The sequence below is a fragment of the Balaenoptera physalus genome, assembly GCF_965194825.1.
Source record: "Balaenoptera physalus genome assembly, chromosome: X".
NCBI classification, from domain to species: domain Eukaryota; kingdom Metazoa; phylum Chordata; class Mammalia; order Artiodactyla; family Balaenopteridae; genus Balaenoptera; species Balaenoptera physalus.
The window spans coordinates 11,627,204-11,639,778 of NC_138903.1; the positions used below are offsets into that span (position 1 = coordinate 11,627,204).

Here is a 12,575-nt window from a genome sequence, read left to right on the forward strand (position 1 = left end):
GTTGGGTCTTTGTTGCTGCTCGCGGGCTTTCTCTAGTTGCGGCGAGCGGGGGCTACTCTTCATTGCGGTGCGCGGGCTTCTCATTGCGGTGGCTTCTCTTGTTGTGGAGCACGGGCTTTAGGCACGCGGGCTTCAGTAGTTGTGGCACGTGGGCTCAGTAGTTGGGGCTCACGCACTCTAGAGCACAGGCTCAGTATTTGTGGCGTACGGGCTTAGTTGCTCCACGGCATGTGGGATCTTCCCAGACCAGGGCTCGAACCCACATCCCCTGCATTGGCAGGTGGAGTCTTAACCACTGTGCCACCAGGGAAGCCCCATTACAGGATATTGAATATAGTTCCCTGTGCTATACAGTAGGTCCTTGTTGTTTATCTATTTTATATATAGTAGTGTGTGTCTGTTAATCCCAAACTCCTAATTTATCCCTCCCTTTCCCCTTTAGTTATCATAAGTTTGTTTTCTATGTCTGTCAGTCTATTTAAAGGTGCATTTTAAAAAAGAATTTAATTTAGTGATGAGAAATAGGAAATGAATGTAAAACAGTAAATATAGATGCCTCTCTATAAGTAGGCAATAAGTAAAATCACTGAGCTTTTGATAGTAGTTGATTGAGGTGAAGAAATTCGAAGGGGAGAGAGAACAGGGAAGAAAAATTAGGTATGTATACATTGAATTAAAAATCACCATTCTGTAGGTCACAAATGGCCCATTATTGGCAATTTATATGGTTCAACATAATGCTAGCCATAATCTTTGAATATCACAGTTAAACAAATTACAGGACCACCTGGGCAACGGCAGCTTTGGCGAATACCGCTGTGAAAGCAGAAATATTAGCGGATCCTGGAAAATCCATCACATTGGAATCTGTAGCCTAGCTTGGTAGGAGCAGGTATTTCATTATCATAGTCTCTGAAGCAGAACGAAAGTTTGTCCTCTAACAATTAAAGTCGTTAAGATCCTACGGTAACATTGGAACTGCTTAAAACAGCTGCAAATATAGTTCTTCCTAAAATATCAAATGGTTGAGCCTCATATGTGTTGATTCTGGAAGCATTCATGTACTGCACTTTGACGCTTTTTAAATGCTCCATTTTTCGTGAGAGATCTAATTATTGGCCAATGTGGAACTTCTCTTTTACTGTTGGTTTTAGTTATCCCTGAAAATTCTGTGAAGGAATTCCTCAGAGCACCTGGTACCATCAAAGACAGGATCAAGAAGTTGCTTGCTCACAAAAATAACATGAAAAAGAAGGTAAAAATGAAAAACATCGCAGAACCTGGGGGGACTCCTGCCCCTAAGGTTGACTCGCAGCCCTTCAACTCTGAAGAGAGCGTTTCCAGAGATGGGAACCCTCCTGGAGAAAAAAAGAGGGATGAAGAGAGAAAGAAAGAGGGGCTGGAGGAAGAGAGAAGAGATGAGAAAGCCCTGGCAAACCATGTGGAGGAGCAGCAAAGCCTTCGGGGAGATGTGTTTTGTGAGTATCACTTTTGTTAATTTATGCATCTTATGAAAAGTGAATTGTAGTTTCTCCTGGCAAATGAGAGAAAAAGGGAAGACAGTTTCACGCCTTAAGTAAGATGGGGTCAGCTTTAAGTCCTAAGAAGCAGGGCTCTCTATAAGGTCTGGAAACTTAGTCTTCCACAGATACGAAATCCAATTTGCTGCTGTGGGACGCACGGAGGGTCAGGCCTTTCCCCTTGCCTGGGGGGTTTCCTATTTGATGCAGACCCTCTTTCCGCTCCCAGCCAAGGAAGCCCATTTGTCCTGCCAGCACGGCCGTCTGGACGCCCAGCTTTGCATGCAGCACACCCCCAGACCCCAGAGAGCGCCCCCTGGTGGATCTGCCTAGCTCTACCTTTTTCCTTCGTGGAGGCACTTTTTACAGGTGCACTCAACGAAAGATTTTCAGAGTTGTGTGGTTATGATCTAAAAAGGCAAGATAGACAGCTGGAGGAAAATTCTATAGAGAGGTTAAGCTTAAGCTTCCTGCATGAGCTGGAGAACTGCCCCTTGTCACTGGTGGCCGAGCAGAGCCCATCACCAGCCTCGGCCCCTCCAGGGTGGTTTCCATGTTAACCCACCCTGGATCCCTCACACTGAGACTTTCCATTTCATTCTCACCAGGCGTCTGTTGCTACCTCTATATTTTGTCTTGTCTGTTCCTGCTCCCTGGCTGTTGGATTTAACCAAATGAAAAGTAGCTTCAGCCCCACCTGTCCAAGAACTAGCATACCAATGACATTATCTCCATTAATAGAGTCAAAATCTCAAGAGAGTATGTTTCCAAAACCTGGTGAGAAGGGATGTGTTATTTAGGTTACTTGGGTGATGCTTAGGTCGCACCTGTGGAAAAAGATGTTCTACATGAGGAAACTGGAACCAATATGGATGCTTTGGAAATGTTAGGGAAACACAGTTGTAACGTATTCTGTCCGTAGAACACAATTGTCCCTTGGTATCCATAGGGGATTGGTTCCAGGAGCCCTCACAGATACCAAAATCCATGATGCGATACCAAAATCCCTGATGCTCAAGTCCCTTATACAAAATAGTGCAGCATTCACACATAACCTACACACATCCTCCCATATACTTTAAGTAATCTCTAGATTACTTAAAATACATAATACAATGTAAATGCTGTGTAAATAGTTGCCTGGCGCACAAGGCAAATTCAAGTTTTGCTCTTTGGAACTTTCTGGATTTTTTAAAAAATATCTTCGACCTGTGGTTGGTTGAATCTGTGGATGTGGAGCCCATGGATATGGAGGGCCAGCTGTATATGATAAAACCCTCTTTGTTCATTCATTCATAACTTCTTAGCACGCGAGGCTTTAGGGTTTTATTGGTTTTTTTTTTAACTGATCAAGTGTTCATTGTTAGCCCCTAAGGTGAACGAAGCGGGTGAAGTTGATCTGGTTCTAGTCCAAAGAAAAGCTACAGCGTCCCGACTGGAACACAGAGGTGAGTGATGCCTTCTTCCGAGTATACACTGTCTCACGGTGTCCCGTGGTCCTTTCATTTCTTCATAGGATGAGATGGTTGTGTGTGAATCACTGCTTCATTCCTAAATACCCAAGGGAAAAATCGTTACATCATGATACCCAGTGCCAGTGTGAAAATAGGAGGTCCTTATGTGATTAATACCAATGATTATGATACTGTAAGGCTGTCTTCTCTCCACCTCTCCACCTGACACCTAGAGTAAAGAAGTGAGGCGGATCATTATGTATGGAGATGGCAGAAAATGACTCATTTGCTTCAACTCCAACCCATGGGGACCCACGACCTGAAAATCATCGTGTACTAAAATCTGGCCCTAAGTGCCTGTGTCAGTTACCTATTGCCACAGTAGCGCTTTGTAACAGACAACCACAAACCCTCGGTGCCTATATCAATAAATATTTAGCTTTGCATGTGACTCTGGATTGGCTAGACAGTTCTGCTGATCTGAGCTGGTCTGGGTGGGGCTCGCCCACGTGTCTGCATCAGCTGTGGGCCCGCTCGGTGACTTCGCTCATCTTAGCTGTGTTCTCTCACAGGCCTGGGGCCTCAGGTGGGACCCCTGGGCTGACTCTGCCCTGCTCCATGGGGTCTCTCATCCTCCCGGAGGCTAGCCAAGCTTGTTCTTGTGAGGCAGTGGCAGTGTTCCCAGAAAGAGAGCAGAGGCACACAGGCCTGGTCTAGGCCAGAACTGGCACAGCATGGCTTCTGTCATACTCTATCGGCCAAGGCAAGTCATAAGGCCTGCCCAGGCTTAAGAGTTGGGGGAGGCACGACAACGTCATATTGCAGAGAGCGTGGACACAGGGAGGGGTAAAAATTGGGACCATTTTTGTGATCATTCTAGCAAAGCCTCATGATCTGGAATTTCTTAGGCATGATCCCTAATATCCTCTGAGTTTATTTAGCACTTTCACTACCCACGACAAATTACATGCGCGTCTCTACACAGACATCAGGGGAAAGCCTACCTATATATGTATCCCTTTTACTTCGTGTAAATATGAATGCCTTGATCTCTTTCCTTTTCAAACTTTCACTTACCACTATACATGTCCTAAGCTTACGCTAATTGGATTTCCTTCTGTGTTTACCCCCTGATTACATTCTCCAATTCTGTCCTTTTGGTTTATAGGACAATCTCCACCATGAAGAAAGTACCTCTCTACTTCACTCCTCCAAATTTAATCTGAGAAGCTTCTACGAAAAACTCTCCAAAGGGTAGTGACCCATGACCCAACTCCTGTAGGCATCTTGTTTTCTTCCATATTTCTCCTAAGTGTCGCACGTTTTTGTTTGTTTGTTTGTTTTTTTGCAGCATGCGGGATCTTAGTTCCCTGACCAGGGATCGAACCTGCTCCCCCTGCAGTGGAAGCACGGAGTCTTAACCACTGGACCGCCAGAGATGTCCTAGTGTTCCGCTTTTTAAATTTCTCTGCATCAAACATCTTATTGCCCATTTTCCTGGTTAGGAAGAAAATGTTTTATAGCTCAGAGGATAAGCTACCTTCTCTAGGTGCTTGGAACTTCTGCCCCAGCTCTGCTTTACACTTCTAAGTGACATTAATAAATTATTTGAGTTCTCTTTGGATCCCCAAATCAACCAGGTTTCTTACTTTACTTTTTCTTCCATAATCCTCAGTGAAACACGGCAAGTTTACAATTTTGCTTATTAGCTTATGCCTCTGATTTTAAAGGTCTTTGAATAAGGTGTCCGGAGTGCTCAGTCTCAATGAGTAGACTCAGGTGGGCCCCCCAGCTCTTTCACTTGCTGTTTGCCTGGGGCAGGTCACTTAGGCTTGTGAAGTCTCATGGCTTTCATGTGTAAAGTCAGAATAAGAGCAACACTCCTCTCTAAGGTGCTGTCTTAGGCTGTTTTTTCCTCAAAAACAGACCTTGAGACAAGAATTTGTGTGCAAGTGGTTTATGTGGGCGGTGATTCCAGGAAACAGCGGTTGGAGACCGGGGAAGAGAAGGAGGCAATAAAGGACATGTCATTGAGCAAGTTTCCACTGTAGGTGCCTGGAGCTGGATCCAACTGGGGAATCTGGGAGCCAGTGTATAGAACACGTGGCTCAGAATTATCCTACTGGAGGGGCAAGGGAGCTGGGGTATTTATACACCAACTCCCATCTGCCATTGATTGAAGGCCACTCCCAGGAAGGTGTTAATTCCCTGGTGCTCCTGGCCTGCCATAAAATCAGGGAAGGACACCACTGTGGCAACTGGATCTCCATCCCAGTTGGACCCTCTACAGGACTGGAGAGAACCTGGATTCCAATCTGACTTCAGGTCCAGGTCCAATTCCAGCACTTAGTGGTCCTACCCAAAGGCAGGGAAGCAGAGGTAGCTAATCACCAAGTCGTGTCCATCACTGGTTGAGAGCTCTCCCAGGGAAAGAGCTCCCTGGTATTCTGGTCTGCCTGGCTTGGGCGAAGCATGCTCCAGCCAGAGAATACCCGCACTCAGAGAACTGTGGTGTTTGCAGTAGAAAGCCCTGTGCCTGCAAGGGAACATAACGTGCCGACACGTACTGGTGCGGCACCAACAGCATGTGTTTTGGAGGGTGGTATGGATTAAATCAGAGAATGTATTTGAAAGTACTTTGTAAACCCTAAAGTGCTATACAAATGAAATATGGTGCTGGGGAGACCAAAGCCTTGAGTTTTATCTCTTGGTGAAATGGTTGGCTACATACCATTCCATTGCCCCAGTTTACATTCCCCACGTCCCACATGACGTGGAAGAAGGGAGAGTTTGGGACAAACGTGCCACTACAGTTATAAACCAACTGAAAAATTTATGTTGCATTATTTGTGGGCTGCTAACATCAACTTATCAAACGAGTAATAGCACTCACTAAAGAATATTGAAAACTGGAAGCAAGTGTTACCTGGCATCTTTTTATCTATTTATTTTTCCTTTTTTTTATTAATTTTTATTGGAGTATAGTTGCTTTACAATGTTGTGTTAGTTTCTGCAGTACAGCAAAGTGAATCAGCTGTACATATACATATATCCCCTCTTATTTGAATTTCCTTCCCATTTAGGTCACCACAGAGCACTGAGTAGAGTTCCCTGTTCTATACAGTAGGTTCTCATTAGTTATCTATTTTATACATAGTATCAATCGTGTATATATGTCAATCCCAATCTCCCAATTCATCCCATCCCCCTGCCATCTTTTAATTTTAAAACTGGGACTAGAAATAAAATATCTTTGCTGGAATAGGGAAAAGTAGGGGTTAGGAAGAAAGGAAAGTGAGAGAAGAAACCATGTGTTTGTACTGGCTTAAGATATGTGCAGACGGACCGTCTGGATTTCAGTCTGATTTAGGATTCAGGTCCAGTTCCAGCCCTCAGTGTCTGGGGGACTTGGACAAATCACTTATGACCCTCAGTTTTACCTTCCTGAAAATGGGCCTGATTGTAGAATTTTTGTGACAACCAAATCAAATGATGTAAGGTACATGAAAATGTTTTGCAATTCGTAATGAGTCAACAACCAGTTGCTGCCACTTCTCTCTTTAGCTTTTCCCCTTTCCTTGCCAGTCCTTTATTCTTCAGTATAAACTGCCAAAACCCCCAAATCCAAGCCAGAGGCTGTCATTTGTTATGAATCAGAAGCATCTCAGTCTTTCCCCTCTTTCCCAGTGGTGTTTTCTGACACTGACATCAGGGGTCAAGACTTTTTTTTGTAAGGGCCAGATGGTAAATATTTTAGGCTTTGTGAACCATACCGTCTCTGTTGCATCTGTCAACTCTGTCATTGTAGCTCAAAAGCAGCCATAGACAATATGTAAATGAATGGGCGTGGTGTGTTTCAATAAAACTTTATTTGCAAGAACAAGTAGTGGGCCAGGATGTTAGATTGCTGACCCCAATCTACATAAAAGTAACCAGAGGCACTGGTTCAAAGCTTGTACTAACTGGCCTTGTAGTCCATGCAGTTGTTAGGATTTGTTAAATTAACATTCGTTAAGTAGAGCCCCTGGGTGCCACATGGGTCAACAAAAGCCCACAAAAGAAACTGAGATAGAGAAGCTTATTACTCTGGGTCCTAGGGGACTACATGGCAAGGCCTCCAGGGGCCACAGAGGGAGGTCGAGGCAGGATGTGGGGCACACGCCTCTATTAGGGTCCATGTGTGGAGCGCTTTGGGGTTGCTGGGCGAAGCCTGGATTGCTGGATTCCAACAAAAACAATAGGGGTTTTGGTAAGGTACGAGGGGTCTTATCTAAGGAGTGCACAAGGGCAAGGCCCTGGGAAGCAGGGGAGACTGTCGATCACAGGGGCTGTTGGGGAAGTCATATCAGGAACTCACTTTTACTCGTGACTCTGCAGGCTCTTATCTAGGGCATGCACTTGCACAAGGGCTAGTGCCCGTTAGAGGCCCCCACAGGCCGTGGTGCCAAACAAAACGGATGCCAGGGCAGTGATACTGTGGAGTAGCTTGGCTAAGCTCTCTCTTTTTTTTAAATTGAAGTATAGTTGATTTACAGTGTTGTGATAGCTTCTGGTATACAGCAAAGTGACTGTTTTATATATATGTGTGTGTATATATATATATATATATATATATATATATATATATATATATATATATATATATATTCTTTTTCATATTCTTTTCCATTATGGTTTATTACAGATACTGAATATAGTTCCCTGTGCTATACAGTAGGACCTTATTGTTTATCCATCCTATGTATAATAGTTTGCATCTGCTAGTCCCAAATTCCCTAAACTCTTGTTTATTTATTTATTTTATTTTTGGCTGCGTTGGGTCTTCATTGCTGCACACGGGCTTTCTCTAGTTGCGGCGAGCGGGGGCTACTCTTTGTTGCAGTGCGTGGACTTCTCATTGCGGTGGCTTCTCTTGTTGCGGAACATGGGCTCTAGGCACGCGGGCTTCAGTAGTTGTGGCACGTGGGCTCAGTAGTTGTGGCTTGCGGACTCTAGAGTGCAGGCTCAGTAGTTGTGGCTTGTGGGCTCAGTAGTTGTGGCACGTGGGCTCAGTAGTTGTGGCTTGCGGGCTCTAGAGCACAGGCTCAGTAGCTGTGGTGCATGGGCTTAGTTGCCCCACGGCATGTGGGATCTTCCCAGACCAGGGCTTGAACCCGTGTCCCCTGCATTGGCAGGCAGATTCTTAACCTCTGCGCCACCAGGGAAGTCCTCCAAATTCCCTAAACTCTTGACAGCAACTGAAAACATGGCATCGCCTTCCAAAACTCCCAGTGTTAAACATTTTCCTAATGCTTTTTTGTTTTCTTTTGGCCGCGCCACGTGGCTTGCAGGATCTTAGTTTCGACAAGGGTTCGAACGCTGAACCCGGGCCCCCTGCAGTGGAAGTATGGAGTCCTCACCGCTGGACCGCCAGGGAATTCCCTTTCGTGATGCTCTTAATGTTGATGAAATGCACCCTTTTTCTTAGCAGATTTAAATATCTCAGTTGACTGCAGCTTTGACCACGGGGTCTGTGACTGGAAACAGGATATAGAAGATGATTTCGACTGGAATCCTGCTGACCGAGATAATGGTATTCAGATTTCACTATTTCATGTTCTGCGATACGGCCCAGGGAAAGAGAGCTCCAATGACGGGAGGGTCATTTTTCCTATCACTTGTGTGGTCAGGGTTGTTTGTCAAGTCTGGAAACTTTTAGACCTTCCCAAGTCTCCCCTGATGAATGATTGACTTGGGTCAGCATATATTCTCCTCCTTAATCCCTCTCCCACTCACCTACCCACCCCCGCAAAGGATTCTCCAGCAAACCTCTTCCATACTCACTCTCCTACTGCTGAGAGACAGATGTGGGAATTCGTATAAGGGTTAAGAGTATTTGGGGAAAGGGGGAAGGAAATTGTTTCTTTTCCCCAGTTTACCAGCTGTGGTGCTCTGTGGTTTTGCTTTGGGTTTGGGAGGCAGGGGATATGAATCTGGAAAGGAAACATGATCTCTGCCTAAACCTGGAGTTTTCATAGAGTTACCCCTCGGAGCATTGAAACCGTAATGAGCATCACATCAGCAATCTGAACTTTTGGACTGGCATTTCCCTTCTATTGCTTGAGGATTTCTTTCTTTCCCCTTAACCTTGGATTTTTCTCTGCCTAAGCTCTGAGCTGCCTGCTTTCCACTGCCTACTTAAATACTGTCGATGAGCTCTAACTTCCTTTTGGGCAGAGCATTTGGCTGGCTGATCCCATTTGGAGCATAAATCGAATCTTGGTCATTTAAGGCTGAGTCTATAATTAGAGGTAACTGTTATACCTTTAGGAAATCCAGATCTTTACCAAATTGTTTATTTGGGGATGTATAGGCTCAGCTCTCAGGTAAAAGATCCTTCTTGTAGATCCTTCCTCTAGACTAATTCCTCCCCGAGGTCTTTCCTTGCAAGCCCTTACATGCAATCAGGAAACCTGGATATCTCCTAACAAAAATTCCTTTTAGAACTTGGGATTAGGGTAGAGGGTCCAAGTCCCCTATTTACAAACACCTCATTCAGAAATGACCCTGGGGTTCTCAGCTGTTGTATCACTCAGATTGTCCTCCCTCCCTTCCTGAGCCTCCATCAGATCTCTAGGTGGGCTGGTTCTTCCCTACAGAGTTAAATATAAAAAGGAAACATGGGATGAATCAGCATTTTTAGAAGGATGAAATCTCAAGGACAGATCAAAGTGGGCTTGAGCTGGGCGTAAAAGGGAAACCTACCACAATGGGTCACAAAAGAGAGTATAGCTAGAAGAGCTGCCAGATAAAATATAGGATGCCTAAATTTCAGACAAGCAACTCATACTTTTTAGTATATCTCAGACATGTTGTTTGTGTGAAATGCAAACTCCACTGGGCAGCCTGTATTTTTATTTTCTGAATCTGGCAAACTCACTGACTGGGGAAGAAGACCAGACAATCTCTGGGTCCAGTGAAAACCAAAACATTGTCAACCTGGGTCCTGGGAGTGCCTGTGGGCTAGCAGAAGACTCCACCCACCCACCGTGTCTTTTTCCTGGCTTCTAGAGGAATTCTTTCTTCCTATCAACTTCTTCAAACCCCACTCTATGAGAGTTTTTGCCCAAGTCCATCAAAGCCACAACCAGAAGACTGGAGATGAGCAAACATCCACCACACTGGTTAAAAAATTCTTGGGAAAAGGATCTTAGAAACAGAAGGTGACCTGTGTTCCTGCCATCTTCAATCAGAACTTGGAGTGATACGTTACACATGGTGGCTAAGCTCCATGATACCATTGGTACAAAGTCATGTATGTTGTGGATTAAATACCACACTGTGGACACACCTAACGAGCTGGCCATCATACATACCAACTCAGTGGGGAAATGCCTTCCAAGGTTCAAACAACCAATGTGGAAAGTTCTGGAACACAAGTTCTCCATTAGCAGAAAATCACCTACAGTGCTAAAAGACCATTTAGTTAGGTTCCTGCCCCGTATCTGCTATTACCAAGCTTTGTGAATGTGAACAAATTCTTCAGTTTCTCCGACTTTTAGTTACCTTCTCTGGAGAGCAAAGAACTTCAGCCCTGTGGTCCCTAAAATCCATGTTAGCATGAAAATTTTTTCCTAAATGTTCGAAATGAAAAGGACTTCAGCTTTCCCTATAGGAGACTAGCGTTCATTTTTTACAGCTATTTTATACACTATAGCCAAACCCTTTACATTGTCCTCATTAACTGTGGGTTTTTCTTCTCTTTCAAGCTGTTGGCTACTATATGGCAGTTCCGGTCCTGGCAGGTCAGAAGAAGGACATCGGCCGTTTGAAACTTGTCCTCCCCGACCTGCAACCCCAAAGCAACTTTTGTTTGCTCTTTCATTACCGGCTGGCTGGAAACAAAGTAGGGAAACTTCGAGTGTTTGTGAAAAACAGTAATAATGCCCTGGCATGGGAGAAGACCAGGAGCACAGATGAACGGTGGAAGATGGGGAAGATTCAGCTGTATCAAGGGATTGATACTCCCAAAAGCGTAAGTGGAAAACATATTAAACGAGATATTTATATTCTTTTTCAGTGATTTAACAAACAAAACAAAACACTTACTGAAGTACCTAGGCACTGGGGCTACAAAGATGAATTAGACTCTTTCCTCCACTTAAAGAACTTATGTTCTGGAGTGAAATAGATGAGGTAATTAGTAGCACAACTAATGATAATACTTGTCAAGTGCGTGCGTATCAGCATTTTATGGGAATGAGCTGTCTGTGTGTGTCAGGCTCCTCTCGCCAACTTCCTTCCGAACCAGGCTCTAAACTCCTTAATATGTGAAAGCTCATTCATTTTATGCCCAGCACTTATCACAGTGAATGGAGACTGGAAGGTCACTTTTTTAAAAATTTATTTTGTTCAAGTATAGCTGATTTACAATGTTGTGTTTTTTCTGCTGTACAGCAAATTGATTCAGTTATACATATATATATTTTTTCATATTCTTTTCCATTATGGTAAATCACAGGATATTGAATATAGTTCCCTGTGCTCTACAGTAGGACCTTGTTATTTATCCATCCTCTCTATAATAGCTTGCATCTGCTAATCCCAAACTCCCATTTCTTCCCTCCCCACCACCCTCCCCCTTGGCAACCACAAGTCTGTTCTCTATGTCTGTGAGTCTGTTTTGTAGATAAGTTCATTTGTATCATATTTTAGATTCCACATATAGGCGATATCATATGGTATTTGTCTTTCTCTGTCTGACTTACTTTGCTTAGTATGATCATCTCTAGGTCCATCCAAGTTGCTGCAGATGGCATTATTTCATTTTTTTATGGCTGAGTAGTATTCCATTGTATATATCTACCACATCTAGAAGGTCATTTTTTAAATGTTTTTTGGACTGCACTGAGAGAGTGGCCATTGTCTGGGGTACCTAAGACCACCCTCAAGTTCCATGATTCCCTAGAAGGACTCAAAGTACTCAGAAAACCTGTTATATTCACGGTTATAGTTTGTTACAGTGAAAAGATACAGATTAAAATCAGCAGAGGGAAAAGGCATGTAGGGCGGAGGAGAGATTGGGCACAAGCGTGTAATTTTCTTCTCCTGGTGAGTCATAGGGACAGCTCTTAATTCTCTTAGTAATGATGCGTGACAACATGCACAAAGTACTGCCCACGAGGGAAGCTCACACAAGCCTTGGTGTTCAGGGGTTTTGTTCTGGGTCAGTCTGCTCGCATGACTGCCCACATGGCTGACCCTAGTTACTCAGTCTTTAGTTTCTCCGGAGGACAGGCTGATACTGTGTGGCCCAAGGTCCCCACCGTAAATCACATTGTTAACATAAATTATCTGGCGTGGCCACAGACACTCTTAAGAGGTAAGATATTCCAGGGACTTAGAGGTTATTTTCCAGGAACCAGTCAAGGTCCAAACCTGTCTTTGGAATGTGCAGGGTTTGGACAACCCAGACCTGCTGAGTTTATCCTTTACTGCCCAGAGGATTTAATAAAAGAAAAGGGAGCAGAGTTTTAAGAGGAAGTTGACCAATGGGATGTACTGCTCAGAAGGAACAAATAGGAGAAAAATGACAGTCTGTCAAGTTTGACCATCAGGAGGT

At 44.2% G+C, this 12,575-nt stretch overlaps 1 protein-coding gene and 1 pseudogene across 3 annotated transcripts in view; both read left to right on the top strand.

Annotated features, from left to right (window-relative positions):
• Positions 1–12,575, top strand: part of LOC309652782 (aldo-keto reductase family 1 member B10 pseudogene) — a 151,765-nt pseudogene that overhangs the window by 107,291 nt on the left and 31,899 nt on the right. The window lies entirely within an intron of this gene.
• EGFL6 (EGF like domain multiple 6) overlaps positions 1–12,575 on the top strand; it is a 62,499-nt gene that overhangs the window by 46,115 nt on the left and 3,809 nt on the right. For both annotated transcript variants that reach the window (XM_082447154.1, XM_082447155.1), the window contains 4 exons: positions 1,155–1,478; positions 2,888–2,968; positions 8,445–8,546; positions 10,723–10,988. In XM_082447154.1, the coding sequence (XP_082303280.1) occupies positions 1,155–1,478; positions 2,888–2,968; positions 8,445–8,546; positions 10,723–10,988 (773 nt within the window). The remainder of the gene's footprint in view (positions 1–1,154; positions 1,479–2,887; positions 2,969–8,444; positions 8,547–10,722; positions 10,989–12,575) is intronic.